The sequence below is a fragment of the Equus quagga genome, chromosome 6 (genome assembly GCF_021613505.1).
Source record: "Equus quagga isolate Etosha38 chromosome 6, UCLA_HA_Equagga_1.0, whole genome shotgun sequence".
Taxonomy (NCBI): Eukaryota; Metazoa; Chordata; class Mammalia; order Perissodactyla; family Equidae; genus Equus; species Equus quagga.
The window spans coordinates 30482315-30501478 of record NC_060272.1 but is presented as its reverse complement, the minus strand read 5'-3'; the positions used below and the strand labels follow the sequence as shown (position 1 = coordinate 30501478).

The window sequence follows — 19164 nt, the reverse complement described above, 5'->3', positions numbered from 1 at the left end:
CCCCTAAAACTTCTTGAATGTTTCGATTCTGGTTGCTGAAAGGGAGCATATTGCAAGTCTCATATCTCTTCTTTTATTTTTACTGTCCTTTAATGTCTTGAATCTCACTTCTTTAGTATGAGTATACTCTTCAGTCAATTGTGCTTTTTAAACTTTACCAGTTACCACATTTTCTGACTTATTTTGGTGCATGCAAATCAGAAACTTTCTGGAGAATCTGTCAAAGTGTTCTTATTTAGTTTGATTATGAAAACAGAAACAAATTAAACCTTTCATTACAAGTTGCCATTGTCATTATATTTATCAATGCCTATGTTGAATAGAATATCAGTGTGTTAGCTCGTAAAAATCAAAGCACTGGAATATTTTGAAAACTCAGGATTTGAATAGTTTTTGTAAATTCAAACATTATCATTTGAAATTTCTTTTGCTTCAACAAAATGCATGGGAGCACCTTCTCTGTTGGGATTTCTAAATTATGGTTCCCACGCCGTTATGGAAATCTTAAACACTGGAATTGCTCTGTATCGTTATTTCTAATAAAGCATAATTGGGTGGAAGGCAGGTTTGTCTTGGAAATTATTCATCTATGTTAATTTATTCAAATACTAAAAAGTGCCATGGTGTTTCCTCAGCTGTGTTGAGGAAGGAAGAGAGGGTCTCATCTCCCTCCCAACTTTATCTGTTTCTTTTCTAGTCATCAATTCTCCCCCTACCATCAGGAAGGAGGGCCATGCTGGTTGGGAACTAGTTGCTGTGCCAAAGTGGAGAGAGCATTATCCTGACCGATGGAGACAGTCAGGGCCTAGTCTTGGAATGGGGTGGGTTCAGTCCTACCCAGATTACTGTAAATCTATAGTGAAAAAGGGATGGAAGGGAGTTTAGGGAGACGTTTACATGTCTCCACAGATAACCTAATCGCTTAAGACCTCAACACAGTCACTAATGAGTATATCTCAAAAAGCTGCTTGTATTGTAGAGAGACAAAAACCCAAGTTAGTGGCCAGGCTTTGAAGTAAACTTAAAATATGTTATATGTAACAGATATTTTAGTATAAAACCACAAAAGGTGTGGTTGAACATCTTCCTGTGATGAAATATATAGACATTTATGGCATACATTATGGTCTTTTCATGAGAAATTGGTGTGAGCTAGATTGTTGGATTATGAAGAGATTTTGAGAAGATAAGAGGAGGCCAGCAGAGAGCAGTGTCCTGAAGCTGGACAACCTTAGATGAAAGTATGAGAAGGTGCCAACCCAGCACACTCAAGTATTTTTCTCTCCTCTTTTTTTGTTTTCTCTCTTTTTTTTTCTTTGAGGTCTATAAGATCACAAGCTGTTAAAAATCTGTGTTAAGAATATATTGACCTATTGATAAAGAGGCAAAATTGTAGGGCAGATTTGTAAATACATATTTTCTTGGGTAAGATCTGAGTAAGCTAAACAGAATTTTGAAAAAGTATCTTTCTGTTGATATTTTATAACAATTTAAGAATCAGGTCAAGTATTTGTCATTTTTAATTAAAGGACTATGAACACAACTAATGAATGTGCCATATAGAGCACTTTGTATTCGAAGAGGGAATCTTAGGATCCAGTGTATTTACATTGCAGTTTTAGCATATAAAAAGGAATTTAACAAGAGGTTGAATTCTTTTGAAAATAGAAATTTATATAAGATTTTTATCCCATCTGTTTGGCTTGTTTGTTCCTTGGAGGTCTTTGGGATGCAAGTATGCTCTAACTCTTTCTCCTTTCACTTACTAAGGTAATAACTTAAGTTAGCAGCATTGTTTTCTCTCAGGTCTGTGACTGGTGACCTGTATTGCATTTTCCTTTAATTTTTACCAAGGCTGAATCCAGATACTTTGGAGCCTCCTTTTATTTTGACAGTGTTCAACAAGACAGATATGACCTCCCCTTTCCAGAGCTCTCACTTTAGCTGGCAAAACAGATTGTAAATGACTGATTACATAAATAAGTGCTATTTTGATAAGTGCTCTGAAGAACAGAGTGTTTTAAGATTACGTCTGAGAGTCCTAATCTACTTTGGGAACATAGGCTTTCCTGAGAACTTAATTTTAAGCTAAAATCTGAAGAATGTGCTAGGCAGTGCAGTATGGGAGGAAAAGAATTGAACATAGATAGCCCAGAGCCCTTTTTTATATGTGAGTTATGTTTAATGTTTTAAGAAATGAATTAATGAGTAGATATATAGGTCTGAAGCTCAGAAAAACAGTCTGGTCTGACAATATAAATTTGGTCTTCTATTCTTTAATCATTCTATTACCTCTAATTATGCCACTCTTTATTTTTCCTTAAAAAGACAGATACAGATTCCGATTTGCATTCTTCAAATATACTTTTGTTTGGTTACAATTCCATGTTGTGTCATTTTCAACAGAAAATCGCATACACATAAACCTAGGGAAGCTATTGTAGTGATTTATAAAATGTATTTTGTGTTGGAGAAGGTTTTTATCATAGAATATAGTGTTTACCTTAACATTTTTGCTTCTAAGACATACCAAACCAGAAATTAGAGGTTTTATTTTATTACATTTTGGTTTTATTTATTAAAAATTTCAAATTAGTTTATGTTTAGGGTGGCAAATTCAAGTAGTAGAGAACTATGAAGTCTCTCTCCCCTACCTGCGGCTCCTTGCTCTTTCTTGATTGTACATATGTATTACCCAAATAACATCTCTCTTATTATTTAAAAAATCCAATTATGCTCTCTATATACTTTTCTACACCTTTCTTTCAGTTGGCATATTGTAAGCAGACAATAGCAGTTTTAAAATGAAACAGAAACTCTTATTTGTTTAAAAGGCAACTTAGTTTTGCCTTGATAAAATATCTGATGACACTTGCTTTTAACCAGTTGTTTTGTAAACTTATTCGGGTGATGGAGTATCTGGACCTCATGATGCTCTTTGTGGAGCACCATGAGATAATGATATTCTTTCATGCTAACAAGAAAGGTTTGCTAGCAGAAATATGCCTATATTATGAAATATGAAACCACAACCAAACTTCGATACTTTTGAAAGAAGCAGCTGAAAAGTAGGCATGATTTGCCAACTCTGAGGTTTTTCATTAACAGTCATTTGTTGCTTAGACATTCTTTCCTAATTGTTTGTATTTTTTCTTTGTCATGTGATAGCTCTCATTTATGGAAAAGTATCCAGAGACAGCAAAGGTTTAGTGGAAACCATATTTGGGGAAAAAACCCTAAATTTAAGAAAATTCTGTTAATTTGCTTAGTGGCATGTGTGTGTACATGAGGAAGACTGCTGTAATTCAGTTTTATTGGTAGAAAATTTAGCTCCATTTGCCAAGCAGCAGTGTTTTGTGGGAATCTGTCTCTTAAGCTGTTGATTTAGAGCCCTGGGGCTATCTGCAGAGATTTCTCAGCACCTGCTATTACCTTGTCCTCGGGAGCATAGATAAGGTAGCTCACTTTCTTCTTGGGTGATGAAAATGAGTCGCTTGACTCGTCCAGTAGGTTTTTATTGCAGCTCTAATCTGTTTTCTTCTCTAAATTAGGTATTAAATAAGGCAATATAGAATGATAGAGACTAACATAATTTTTTTTTTAAAGATTTTATTTTTTCCTTTTTCTCCCCAATGTCCCGTGGTACATAGTTGTATATTCTTCGTTGTGGGTCCTTCTAGTTGTGGCATGTGGGACGCCTCAGCGTGGTTTGATGAGCAGTACCATGTCCGCGCCCAGGATTCGAACCAAGGAAACACTGGGCCGCCTGCAGCGGAGTGCGCAAACTTAACCACTCGGCCACGGGGCCAGCCCCAAGACTAACATAAGTTTTTATTAGAATTATGTTATCTTAGAGTTGGAAGGAACCTTTGTCATCTATTAATATCATACAGAGGACAAGAATTCCATTATATGTAGGTTGACCATATAATTTTTTTTGAGAATGAAGAGATGGAGAAATGCTAAATTGAATGAAGCCCTGGATCAACAGGCATATCGTGGGACTGTTCTAGGGAAAACAGCTGTATGGTCATCCTAATTATACATCAGCCTTGCCTGAAATTGTTTGTTGCTTCACAGAAAAGCTAGGACTCTAGTAGTTAAAAAATTAAAAAGTCCTTTTATAGAACTAAAATTTGTCTCCTTACAGCTCCTAACTCTTCTTCCAGTTTTGCCCTGTAGTACTAAACCTAGTCATAATATGGTAGTATACAAAATATGTTAGCTCTTCAGATACCTTTTTTGAATTGAGGTAACATTGGCTTATAACATTATATAAGTTTCAGGTGTACATTATTATATTTCAGCTTCTATAAGACTATGCTGTGTTCACCACCAGAGGTCTAGTGGCCATCCGTCACTGTATGTATGTGCTCCTTTACCCTTTTCAACCCCCCTCACTCTGGTGCCTTTTTTTTAACACAACTTAAAATTTTTTTTTCAAAAATCTTAGTTCTTTTGTTGTATTTATGACCTATGCCCAAATTGAAGCAGAAAAGAAGAGAAAAGAAATGAGAAGAAAAATGAAAAAAAGGCCATACTACTGGCGGGCCCACCAGGCTCTGTTACAGGGCGCTGTTCACCAAACACCACTCTATAGCACTTCCATACATTCTCATCTTGGTACATTTAGAAAACATTCAGTGAGGTCTCTAGCTTCTCAAAGCTTCCAGTTATTACATTAATATTTTATCACCTTAACATAGAATGAGGGGCTATAGTATAGGAGACAGGCCTGTTAAAGGAAAAGAAACAATAGTTATACACAGGAATGCTAGACTTCCAGCTAGGGTTAATCATAATGCTTACAGTTTTCTTATCATTAAAAATACTCAATATACATCTCTAAAGACTAACTACAGATACATTTAAGAAAGCCTTCTTGTCATCCTTTCATCCTTCAGGCTAAAAACTCATGGTTCAATATGCAACTTTTCATCACCCTAGTCACTATATTAAAGACATATTTTAATTTTCATGTGCTATTGCCCACGTATTTTCAGAAGGATCATAAATAGGACAAGCTGGGAGGATAACTTGAGGTGAGGTGTGGAGAGGACACAGAGCCCAGTCCACTACTGTATATATGTAGGTCCCACCTTACTCCCCCCACCCCTTTTTTTTGCTGTTTAGATAATCATTAAAGAATGTAAAATAGAACCACTGGACAGCATGATTAAGGAAAAATTTTCACATATAGCTTGTCTAATTTGATAAACATGTAATTTGATTTGAACCTTTGTAGGGATTTAGTTACCAAGTATTCAGAGTAGGTTAATTTATAGAGGTACTAAAGATATCAAAGTTACAATATTGCATTTAAAGTAAATTGGAAATTCTATGCTGCAGTGGGTAGAGATTGTTGACTGAGCTGTTGGGTTTTACTGTTGACTTGTAGCAAAAGTAATTTTGCTACAATTGGACATTTTGGAAAAATAAAACTGGAGGTGTTACATAGGGCAGTTTTACATACGCATAGGGTATGTTTTACAAATTCCAAAGCTTTACTTCTGAGATCATATGTAAAAGTGTCTGTAGTTATTCTTTTTATTGTAGTTATTTGAATATATTTGACAGGTTTTAAAAATGAGTTGGCCGTGCTGTGGAGAGCACATTTATGTATTTGATGTGATAAAGAGTGTTTCTTGTGAGGAACTAGAGGAGAGCTGTTGTGTCATGTAGGATTGTTTTCTGTAGTGTGATTCATCTCCCTTTGCAGCATAATAGTAGATATGGAAAAACGGTTTCCTCTTTTGACACCTTCACTGTTAGTCACTTGTTTAATTGATATTGCTAAGTATATATCTGTACTTTACTTTTATTTGCCTTAACTTATTCATCTAACGTTTTTGTTCTTAAAAGTATCATCAAGATGACTAAATTAGAAATTCTCCTGGGTTGCTTGTAATGGGAAACATGGAAGATGCTTTGTGACACCGGGGTGGAGTGTTGCTGGTCAGGATGGTGGTCATTTAGTGCCTACTTGGAAAAGTGCTGCAAGTAAACGTTAAGCTCATACAAAGTTCACTTTATGGTTATTTGGCCTTAGAATTCAGTCTTTGTGAATGGATTTTATTGTATAAACCTTGATGTTGTGGAAAAAGTTGTCTTACTAACTTGAGAAATGATTTTAGCTATGTTTATGACAGTTTTGTTAAAAATTATAGTACATTTATAAACTCACAAAAGTGTTTTGTTAGTGATCACTTACCAAGACACATGCCAACAGCAATGAAGTAAATTGACCTCCTATTTTGCTTTGCATATTTATCTTTTAGTTTTTAGAGGCAAGTGAATGACTACTTATTGGACTGGTAGAGAGCACCACAAAATTTCTGGTTTTGAGTCCATGAAATAAAGTATATCAAATGAAAGGGAAGAAGAGGCAACTAGTATTTATTAAATGCCTTCTCTGTGTTAGGTGTTATGCTAGTTGCTTTCTAAATACTGTTTTACCGTTCTGTGGGGAGTTTGGCTGCTTTCAGAACTTACAGGTGGAGAAGACACTGAGGCACAGAGAAGATGAGTTTATCAAAGTTCCTAAAAGATGGAGCAAGAATTTGCATGCTCCTCTTTCTAAACTCCAAAATGCATGTCCGTTTCACTACATCACAACATAGATTTGTATGTGTACAGATTTGCTCTGTGACAAAATCTTTTGGGGGGATTATTTTTAGCACTGAATTGCTTAAAATAACAGGAATAAATTAAGATACAAAAGTTGAATAATGTTGAAAACCTGTGTTTTCTATTCAAACCAAGATTTTAGTTATTTTTAAATTATCTTAAAGATATTTTAATAAGACCTGTTTTCCAAATATATTTAAGGCTCAATTATAGTACCTTTTTGATGAGTCACTTTTTAGAGTATTGATGCTCTTGGTTGTCCTTGGATTAGTTTGCCTGTGTGTAGTTACTACTGCCTCCTAAAGAATGACCATTTAAAAGATGGCCATAAATGAAGTAAGAGGTCTGCAGCCACACTGCTCGGGTGTGATTCCTGGCTTTACCTTCCTAGCTGTTGTGATGTTGGAAAGTTACTTTAAGCTTCTGTACTGTCGGTTTTTTTCCCTTTTAATTTGTCAAATGGGGCTAGCAGTTTCTATTTTACAGGTTTGTTGTGAGGATTAAGTGAGTTAAGTTATTAAAGATCTCAGCATATTATCTAGCACTTAGTGAGATTTCAGTAAATTTCTTGTGATGAAGAACATTTTCCAGAATTTTATATATATATTGACTCTTTTTGCTTATAAGTAGTTCTTTTGGTATTTGAGAAAACCTTGTTAGAATATTCCATGTTTTTGGAAAGTTTAAACATTGTTATTCCATTTCATTAATTCAGTTTATATTCCCAGTTATTCTAGATACTAGTGTAATAGAAATGGTGTGGTACTTGTATTATTAGGATTTTACTTTTCTTTGCGCTACGCAGTGATTGATAAATGATAGACAATATTTACAGTAATATTGAATGAATTTAAATCTATTTGTAATCATGAATTTTTTTTCTTTATAAATTCTTAATGGTTTGAACTTCATCTTTATTGTAAAGAAACTCAAAATTCTAAACTTCTTAAGAACTGATTAGGTCTCTTGAAATTATGCTCATCTTTTTAACTGCTGTTTTACTTTGTTTTTAACTAAAAAGTGACCCTTGCCTGAAATGATCTTCATAAATTAGCTTAAAATTCTAAAAAGTAATAATCAGAGTCACCTTAATGTTTCCTTTTTGCTTTGTCCTCTTAGCTTCACAATGAAGAGGATAATTCAGAATCATCTGCTGTGGAGCAACCATCAACTTCCAACCCAGCACCACAGGTTGTACAGAGCACCCCTTCAGCAGCAGTACTAGAAACTGACTCTTCTCCTCCACCTTATAGTAGTATTACTGTGGAAGTACCTACAACTTCAGGTATTGTTGTTTTTAGTGTGAAACCACCAGTAATATTTTTAATAGTTTAGCTTTTTTTTTTAAACGTAGTTTTGTGTAGTTATCAAGTCTGTTAATGGGGTTCTTTGAGTTTATGATTTTTTAAAAAAGGTTTTCCTAAGGATAGTTTCTAAAATGTTTACTTCATACATTACTTGTCTCATATTGTTGTTTTAAAAATTAATTTAAAAGTGTAGCTATTTAAACTTCCTTATTCTCACTAGAATCTTTTCCCAATGGACTAGTATATAACTTTTGGAAGAAATAAATGAACATATATACATTTATGCACACATGCATATATAAAATATACACACATACATGCATATATGTGTGTGTGTTTTTATCTACTTACATAGTCGTAAAACGAGTTACAGATGATGAGTGTGAGTGGGAATGTGGTGAGTATATGTGAATGGAGATGAAGGGATTATCCCATACAAATGGTAATCATTCTTAGATATAGGGCGGTGATTCCTGCTTGCTACTGTTCATCTGTCCTTTCAGGTCATTCTAAAGAACTGCCCTCATCTATTTCTTTGGCCACAATTTGTATTTTCCCAGTAATGCTAAGAAATTAATCACTGTATAATATTTTAAATACAATTTTGTATATTATTTTAAATAACCTCTGCTGTTATAAATAAATAAACCTCTGCATTATTATAAATAAACCTCTGCTATTATAAATAACCTCTGCCTCATGCCAGCTTTCTCTGGTTACCCTTTTTGCCTGTCCAAATTTTATCAAGATCATATGGGATGTGTAAAAAGACTTAATATTCCTTCCACCAAATCTATTTCCTTTTTTATGCAGTTATGAAAAATCATCTCCATGGTGTTCTCACTAGTTAAATTAGTAAATGCTTACTCCTTCTATTTGCATATAATGTTTGTTGATCAATATGCTTGTCCTGTGCCCAGTTTGGTGCAGTTTTTATATTGATTTATATCAGTTTTATGGGTCTTTGCCTATAATATTTAACAGATAGATTGGTGGTTGCTAAAATTTATTATGGGCTAAATTTTCTTCATTATTTTTCAAGTTTACAGAGTATAGTGCAGTGAATTTGCTACCCTAGATTTTAAAAAAAATTTGATGGTAATCTTGAGGAAAGAAAATCCTAATGATGTCTGTGTCTGAATGATGGAGGATGTAGGAGTGAAATTGCAATCTCTTTGTTGTGCTACCATTGCTATTGTTATGTAACAAATACTTGAGATCTAATGGAGTAAAATAGCAATCATTGATTATTATTAATTCTCATGGTTTTGGGGGTGGACTGGGCTCAATTATGCACTTCTCTCCCAGGGTCTCATTTGACTGTCGTCTGATAGTGACTGGGGCTGGAGGCATCTTTCAGGCTTCCTTATTCACCTATTGGCAGTTGATGCAGGCTTCAGCTAGGGCCTCAGCTGTGGCTGCCGGCCAGAATGCCTGCATGTGGTCTCCTGTTGTGGCCTGGGGTTTCACAGAATGGACGCTGGGTTCTAAGAACAAGCATTCTGAGAGAAAGCCTGGTGGAATCTATATTACCTTTTATGATATTGCTTCAGAAGTCACACAGTGTCACACCTGCCACATTTGGTTTGTTAGAAGTGAGTGACTTAATTTAGTCCTTATTCAAGACTCTTGAGGAATTAGTCTCCACCTCTTGATGGGAAGAGTTTCAAAGACTAGACTAAGGTTTAAAACTACCACAACTGCACACTGCCTCTTCCTCCACCACCAAACCTCCTTTGGCAGTCTTCCCCATTTCAATAAATGGCTCCAGTAGGCCAGAAAGCTTGGACTTATCTTTTTGGTACCTTATAAAATTATGTGGTTTTTCTCCTTCAATTTTTGATATAATGAAGTATGTTATTAGTACATTTCTTATTTAAGATAATTCATCCCTGTATTCCTGGAATAAATTCTGTTTGTCATCATGTTCTAGTCTCTTCTGGATTTAGATTTGTTAATATTTTGTTTAGAGTTTTTGCAGCTTTATTAGAGGGATCTGTAACTTTTTGTACTGTCTTTATGGTTTTGGTATTAATTATTATGGAAGCAACGTATAATGAATTGAGAAGCTTCTCATTTTTCTGTGATCTGGAATAGTTTTCATAATGTGGCATGACATTTTTAAAGATTAGATAAATTTCAACTGTAAAGCAAGTTGAGCCTGGTACCTAGATGTTCAGTTATTCTCACAGTCTCCTCTGTGATCACTGGTCTTTTTTATTTTTTATACCTGTGTTAAAAGGCCATTCATAACTATAATTGAGCACAAGAGCTGAGTAATTCTAGAATTTTGAGTCTCTATTTAATGAAAACTATTGATATTGTTTTTCTTCAGCTTCTTGGTCAGTACTGTTGTATTTGAAGCGTAGGTCGTGCTGGTTTTCTGTGGAGACTGTTCTTCAGGAGGTCACTTTATGGCTGGTTTCATAGATCTGAGCAACGTCAGTAATAAGTGACATTTGTATAATGCTTCACAGTTTACAGAGTCCTCTTGAATACTTTTCTATTTCATCCCATAATAGCAAGTGATAGCCTTTCTGGGTCCATTTTATGGATGAGAAAGTGGAACTTCATAGTGCTTAAGTGATTTGCTTGAAATCACACAACTTCTAAGAAGAGGAGCTGGAACCAGAGCTCCCCAGACTTTAACTCCTATGGTTGAGATCCACTGCCTTAAAGGGTAGAAGAAAAATAAGTAAAACTCACATGTAAAAATTAAAGCTGTAGCATTTTAGGCTCCTTCCCAACTTTCATCTCTTACTGGTGAGGATATTTTTTCCATCTTGGGTGTTAAAACTTTTCACAAACTTACATTAACTGTTGTTAATGTAAAAGATCTCATCTCCTTGGAATGTATGTCATTGTTCCAGTTTTTAAAATTTACATTATTAATGTTTTTGCCTTAGAATTCGTCACCATTGTTTTCAGTTAAATTTTGCTTCTTCTGTTGTCTTCAGTACTAAAGAAATCTACTTGATTGTGTATGGTGTTTTTACATCCTAATAATAAGTCTTTTCAATGAATTTGTGACTCTTGTGTCCTGTGGTGGATAACATTCAGTGTTATACTTCTACTACCACTTCCTGTCGTTAGATTAAAAATTGCCTAACTTCAGTTCCTTAGCTCTTATTGATAGCATTAAAAAAACTTATTTTAAAACCTGTATGTTAAAACATAATAGGAAAAATATTATTAGAGTGAAATGTGTTTTCATGTTAGAAATGTAAGAAATTCTGATAAAGATAGAGAAAATTATAAACCAACATAGAAAATATAAAAATACTGCTGTTATAATAGAGGAAATCACAGAAGTGATGTCGAACATTGTGATATATACTACTTTAAGAATCTACCTGTATTTCATGTCAGTGATTCTACCGTAAGTTTAATCAGTTGATTGACCTGTATGTATCATTTTGCTTACACTACTTAAGTTTGGCACTAAGTGTTGCAGTTTTTTTTTTTTTAAATTAGTAATTTGTACTTACTATTGTAATATATTTCTGGAGATCATATTTCAACAATAGTTTACAAATTGAGGAGAAAGAAATTCTTCATAAAAGAAAAATCTAAAGAGCAAGGTAGATATGAAAAAAACGGGAGGAGGAAGGGACAAGAGTGAAGAACAATTTAAAATTAATCTTTTAGCAAAGAAATACTGAGGAGCCGGCCTGGTGGTGCAGTGGCTAAGTTCGCATGTTGCACTTCGACAGCCCAGGGTTCGCCAGTTCAGATCCCGGATGCGGAGATGGCCCCGGTTGGCAAAAAGCCATGCTGTGGTAGGCATCCCACGCATTAAGTAGAGGAAGATGGGCGTGGATGTTAGCTCAGGGCCAGTCTTCCTCAGCAAGAAGAGGAGGATTGACAGTAGTTAGCTCAGGGCTAATCTTCCTCAAAAAAAAAAAAAAACTAATAAAAAAAAAGACAAGTACTGAATTTGCTTATGAGATTTGAGCAGTTGCTAAAACTGACATGTGTAGAAGATTAACCTCATATATTATCAGAGAAAAGTGCTTGGAGTGAAGAAATCCCTGGGTTCTGCCACTTACTGGTAGTGTAATACTGGGCAAATCACTTAGCTTTTTGAACCCCAGAGTTGCTAAGATTAATGTCTATAGAAATGGTATTTTAAATAGTTAGTACTATTTAAGTGTTATTACTTCTGATATTTGTACTTTTTTTGCTGTGAGGTTATGGGCAAGTAAATTCTTTAACCAGGGCAATAGCCTTATAGAGGATGCTCACATGTGGTGAGTTTCTTGCACAAATTTTCCAAGTCTCATTCTTGATGTTCTTATTTTGTCTTTCAGCCTTTAGATGATATTATTAATCTTTTCTGTTTATGATAAAATGTAAGATTAAAATAATATGTATAATTGTAGTAGTAATTTGTATGTTATATATCTTATAGGACTACAAATAGCAGTATTAATCTTTAGTGGCCTGTTGTAAATTATTAAATTATATTTTTGGCTATAAAAATTGTAATAAATAGTTTTATTTTAATGGATATCTTTTTTAATCTTTTTTCTTCAGATACGGAAGTTTATAGTGAGTTTTATCCTGTGCCACCTCCCTACAGTGTTGCTACCTCTCTTCCTACATATGATGAAGCTGAGAAGGCCAAAGCTGCTGCAATGGCAGCTGCAGCAGCAGAAACATCTCAAAGAGTAAGAAGATTTTATCATTTCCTTTTGAGAATATTATTTTTATTAATTGACATGTACATTTAGTAATATCAAAAATAGTTCTTTGTGTTTGTGTGCGTAGATTTTGTTTAGTATTTTCTCTGCTACCACTTATGTGTGTCATTATTTTTGAATGAAATTAGCACTCTCCTTCTCCATTCGCCTTCTCCGTTCCTTGGTCTCCTCATTTCTATCTCCATTTCTGTTTCTGTTGATCTTCCCCTGCACCCCATCTTAGCTTGTGGTCATCCTAGACCTTATCTTTACCGATACATTTATCACTTGCTAAAGTTTGATTTCTCTCACCTTGTGTCCTGACCTTTACTACCCATTCTGACTCCTTCACTCTAGTTACCCCCATCCCATCAACCTCTTCACTGTGGTGTCCTTATTTTCCTTCTTTTATAATTTAGATTTTGTGGTCCATAAGTAATTATAGATCATCTTTTTTTCTATTCGTATGTTATGTATTAGCATAGCTGGTCTATTGACTATGTGTGAACTCAAGGTAGATTAATTTACAAGAGAAATAATGTACAAGCCTTTAAATTATGTTTGTCAATTCACTTTGGGTCTTTTTTTTTTTTTCCTTTTAACACTTCCCATCCTAGAATTTTGGAATAATAGTCAAGGATTCCACCTGCCCTTTCTTCCTCATCTTCCTGTCTTAGTAATAGGGTCAGTGATACACATGTATGTTATTACTCATTATGATGAAAAGGATTGGCTGTCTCAGTATAGAAGAATCGTTGAGATGCATGTATGCTATTCTACAGGCAGGTAAAAGGTGGAAATTATCTACATTTTAGTGGGCTGCAAGCAAGACAAGTTTGTTGCCCTTTTTTTTTGCTTCAAACTTTAGAAATATCATTTCAGATCCCTGGATTCATCCCATGTTGTCAGGAAAAGGACACAAAAAATCACTTCACACAGGAAAGCTAGAATTAGGTGAGGGGCAGAGGGAGAGAAAGGCATTGCTGTGTACAGCATTCTCTTCTTCCTGCCCTCAGCCAGTGCCTAGCGAGTAGACTATCTATGGGTGAGAGTTTTTCCTGGATGGGTTTCTTTCATCAGCTACAACCCTTTCCATACTTACTCCCATGCCCATCCTCCCACACATACACAGTTAAATGTCAACAATAGTTTTGGGCACATAAGTAAAGACAGTAAACCTGAAATTTGTTATTTATGCCTTTTCCCTCTGAGGGGGAAGTAAGTCTCTGTTAAAACAGTGGCATAAATATATATCATTCAGTAAGGATTTTTGATACTGGGAAGGGAGAATCATAGAAGAGGAGGATAGATCTATAAAGTGTGGAGTTTCTATCAAAATCAACTCTAGATTGCTCAGTGCATATGTATTTGTTCATGAATTTGTATACATGCACACATTCTCAGTGAAGTAGAAGGACAGTAACTCCTTTTCTCATGGAGTATTTCCCTAGAGATCTTGGAAATGGCAACGGTCCTTAAAGGATCTTAGAAACCTTGGGTCCTCAACTGCCCTAACTTCCGCAAAATAGATTAGAACTCGAGAGAGAAGGTAGAAAGCATTAAGTCTTGCTCTCTGTGCTTTGAGAAAAGCATAAAGGTGATTCTACCTTTTGGAGAGAAAACTCTGAAGTGTTACTATTCCAACCCTTCACTGTCATCATTCCCTGTGTCTTGTTTTAGAAAGTAATGTGATCCCCAGCCTGTATTGGAACATGTCCATAGAGAAGTGTTCTGTTTCCACCTGCTTCTCATAGCGTTGTAACTCAAGCCTGTAAGGATTGTGGAAAGTTTAATGGAAAGCAAAACAGAACTGTACACGAGAGAGGTCCTTGTAAACAATCTTTTAAATTCATCACTTTGTAACTCAGTGCTCCAGGACCCTCTTTCTGCAAAGTATGATTGAGTATGAGTTTCTGTACCTGATTCAGATAAAAAACTGGCCTGATTGGCATCTGAGTATATTCAGTTGTAAATGAATCTCAGCTGGATTGTCATTGAGAGACTGTAGGTAACCAGGAGACCTGGAAATACTGTTTTCTACAGTTTCCTATTTCTAATGTATAGGGTTGCATGTATAGTTATGGTTGGTTAAATAGACATATGGAAATGAAGTCATTTTTAATATTTCTATGATAAATATTTGAATTCCAGATAATTCACTTTATAAAACTTTTAAAACATAGCTTGTTCATCAGTCTTATAACTTTAGAGTGGGTAGGGTTTGTTTTTTGTACCTTGTTTTAAATTGTATGTCAGTAACTTGTCTTTTGACATAAAAACTAGCACTTGACGAATTGTGAGCAAGTTCAGGACAAGGACCTTGTGTTTATATTTCCAGCACCTGGCTATTATCTGGCACATATTTGGTTCTTAATAGATGACAGTTAATTAAGTTAATGAATGCTTTTTTAAAAAGTTAGCCAATGTGGGAAATTAGGAAGAAGAAAATACCACAGTGATTCTATTACAGCTCTTCATTTTAAAATATTTTGATGTCTTTTACCAGTTTTAGGGTTTATAAATCAGTGTTGAATGTAGTTGAAATTATTGTATAATTACCATCTTTTATTCTTTAAACATTTTATATAAATATTTTTCTGTTATTTTAATGCATGAGTTAAATTCCATGGAATCAATATACTATAAATTAGTGGCCATTCCTCTTTAGTGAACAATTAGATTATTTTCAAATGTGTGTTTGTGTGTGTGAGTGTTTTCCAATGTTAATGTTGTAAAGGACATCTTTGTGCATATATCTTCTATAGTTTTTAAAATGATGTCCTATGATAAAATCTCTGGACTAGTGTTTCAAAAGAGTATGAAATATTTATATTCTTGCCATCATATTGACAGTGGTTTTGGGGGCCTCATACTGTGCTTTAATGTTTATTTCTTGAATAAACTTGAAATTTTATAAAATTTTATTTATATATTTAATTATTGCCAATCATTCTGTTTACTATAAGTGAGTTGCCTAGGATATATGTTTGCAGAGGTGAAGGGATCTTTTTGCCCAAATAATGAGCAATATGGTTTTGAAAATCTTTTTCTTCTAGGAAAGCTACATATGTAATGAGCCTACATGATTGGATGGAAAGGAAATCAGTGTCCTGGATTCAAGTCGTGCGTTGACTAATTATGTGCTCTTGGGCAGGGCACTTAGCTTCTCTGAGCCTCTGTGTGTACTAACACAAAATTGAAACATCAACACTCAACTGAGATTATGTATATGTAACATGGAGATAATGTATATGTAAATCAGATCATGTCACTTGTCTGATCAAAACCCTGTAACATTTCCAAAATCATGCAGTAAAATCCAAGGTCCTTAAGTGGACTCTCTGACCTCATTTCTTCCTATTTCCTCTCTTATTTACTCTGCTTCAACCATACTAGCCTCCTTGCTATTTCTCTAACATGCCAGCTGTAATCCTGTCTTAGGACCTTGGTGCTGGCTTATTCCTGTACCTGAAATACTTTCTCTATGAGATATCTGCATGGCTCTCTTACCTCTCCCTTAAGTCTTTGCTCAAGTGTCACCTCATTGAGGCCTATCTGACCAACATATTTAAAACTGTAATCCTTAGATACTGGCCCAGTGGCATAGTGGTTAAGTTCGTGTGCTCCATTTCAGCAGCCTGGGGTTTGTGGGTTGGGATCCCAGACAGAGACCTACACACTGCTCATCAAGCCATGCTGTGGCAGCATCCCACATGCAAAATAGAGGAGGATTGGCACAGATGTTAGCTCAGCAGCAGTCTTCTTCAGGCAAAAAGAGGAAGATTGGCAACAGAGGTTAGCTCAGGGCCAATCTTCCTCACCAAAAAAGCAAAAAAACCCAAAGACCAAAAAACTGTAACTCTTAATTTCATAGCATTCCTAAATATCCTTTTCTTACTTTTTTTTTTGCAGTGTATTTATACCTTTTAGTAATTATATAAATAATTTATTTATTATATCCTTCTTGTCTGGCTCCCCCCACTGGAATATAGGCTCCAGAAAGACAAACATCTTTGTTTTATCTACATTCATATATCTCCAGTACCAGGAAGCAGAATCTTGTGTAGAAGGGATATTCCATCAAGATTTGCTAAATATTGAAGGCAATCAGTGATAACAGGTTTTGTGTATACTTTCAGAGAAGTTCTCTGCATTTATAAACAAATATATTAATATGTTAGTATATTATTTCTGTACACAAAAGATGCCGTGCTGTAATACAAATGATTTTTACTCAGTATATTTTAGAAATTGTCATTAGAATATTAAGAACTTTTTTCTTTTTTATTTACTTTTAAATTTTTAAGTTTTTTTTTGAATTTCATTGTATAGATATGCAATAATTTATTTCATTGGTCTGTCAAGAATTATGAACAGTCTGAGATTTTATCCTACTTGCAAAATAACTGATTAGCTTGTCAGAGTTTTATGGGTGCTGGCAGAAGACATGAGACTGCTGGATCAGAGACAAAAACTCTATTATTCACAGAAGTAGTAGTAGCCAGAGTATTAGCATTTTTTCACGCCAGTTTCCTGAGCCTCATTATCCATAGGGCAACTCAAAGAGGGCCAAGTGATGCCTCCACATGCAGTGTGGAACCCTGCGTTTAGGGAACCCAATATTTTCTAATGGTTAATAAGCATGCCCACATCTCTGCTCTGGAGGGAGAGACTATCTCTTCCAAAGCCATCTGCTATATAAACATCCTCAAAAGGAAGTACAGAAAAAAGGCAGCCAGTGCCTCTATCTGGAAGACATGCAGAAACATCAAAGACTGTTGGAGAATTATCTCCTGACAATAGTCCACTATTGATGGACATTTATATTGTGTCTCATCTATTGCTCTTATTAGCAATTGCTGCAATGAATTATCTTTATTACATCATTTCTTGCAGGTAGGAATATATGTGTATATTTGTACAATATATTTCAAGAGCTAGAATTGCTGAGTCAAAGGGTGTGTGCATTTTTATTTTGGTAAATATTGTCAACCATAGAGGTTTTACCAATTTAGACTCTACCACAGATTATGAAAATTCCTCTTTTCCCTTTGACACTAATGTGGCAATGTCACATCTGTCTTTCTAGATACCATTTTCATTAATTCAATGCTATTCAATTTTTATCTTTTTTGTGTTTATCTTTAAAACTATTCAAGGGTGCCCATGAAAAATTAATATTTGCTAGTATTTTTTGAGTAAATACTGTTCCAGACATTGTACTCTTTATCTCATTTTGCCTATGTTACAGCAAATTGAGGATGCTAAATTTTATTTAAATTCTTATCTTTACGCTTAAGGTAATAAAGTTGTAATTACTTTAGCAAGCTCTTCTAATGTTATATGTTTCACAGATTCAGGAGGAAGAATGTCCACCAAGAGATGACTTCAGTGATGCAGACCAGCTCAGAGTGGGTAATGATGGGATTTTTATGCTGGCGTTTTTCAGTAAGTGATCTGTCATTCCCAAACTTTTTTTTGCGTTATGTTGGCTGTATGTGTATTTAAAGTAACATAGACAGTGAGGAAAGGTAAATATTGTTAGTGTGTCTACCTTGTTTAAAATGTAAATTGTTTCTGATTCTGTATTGTGTGATCATACGTTACAGTATGAATTCTAGAATTTATTAAATGCTTATCAGATAACTATGTATTGCAGTCATCGTGCTAGATGCTGACTGTATAGAAATATATAAGCATATTTAAGCTGAATATGTTTTTGCATGAGAAATGCTGCATGTCCGTTCAGTGCTGTAGGAGCATGGAGAATGAAACGAAATTCTGCTTTTGCAGCAGAGGACTTCCATGTAGAGTCTTTAAGCAGGAGGAAGGGTTGGAAAAGGAGATATTTTGGGCAACTGGAACAATGTGATTTGAGACACAAAAGTAAGAAAATATGTCTTATTTGGGTGGAATGGTGAGTAATTAGAAGACTAGAAACCTAAGTGATATTTTTTAACATCTCGTAAAGTTCTTAATATTTGACTTATAGAGTAGACAAGCTACTGGAGGGAAGACTGTGTTAGTCTTCATTATATCAATTCCTAACACAGGGATTGGCATGTAGTATACTCAGTAAGTAATATTATGACACTCAAACTGTTTAAATTGCTAAACTCAGTTTTGGAAACCCAATATTTATATAAGTAAATTTATCAGACTATGATGTAGTTAATTTCTGTCCTCAACTTGGTTAAATGATCGAGCTTTCATACCTTCTTTGATAGAATGCTGGTTTAATTCATTTTAACTATAAGGTTTATTTTGATAATAAAACTGAGGAATAGTTTACTTATTTAAAGTACCACATTCAACTTTAAAAATAGAAAATACATACTTCCTGAGTTGAGTTACTTTTGAGTCTGGAAATTCACTTACTTTTTCCTCTATTTTGAAGTGGTTTCTTGCTTCCTTTCATTTCATCAGCTAAAGAATAGAAGTGGATAACCACTCAGAAATGACTGAGTGGATCGGCAGGCAGTTATATTTTTCTTTTCAAATGTGCTAGATTATATTCAGGTTGGCAGCCAGCTAATAATGTATATGCA

The 19164-nt window shown here is 34.7% G+C and overlaps 1 protein-coding gene across 1 annotated transcript in view; it reads left to right on the top strand.

Moving 5' to 3' along the window:
* NDFIP2 (Nedd4 family interacting protein 2) overlaps positions 1-19164 on the top strand; it is a 62813-nt gene that overhangs the window by 25264 nt on the left and 18385 nt on the right. The window contains exons 2-4 of the mRNA XM_046664318.1: positions 7747-7912; positions 12471-12604; positions 17971-18064. Coding sequence (XP_046520274.1) covers positions 7747-7912; positions 12471-12604; positions 17971-18064 — 394 coding nt within the window. The remainder of the gene's footprint in view (positions 1-7746; positions 7913-12470; positions 12605-17970; positions 18065-19164) is intronic.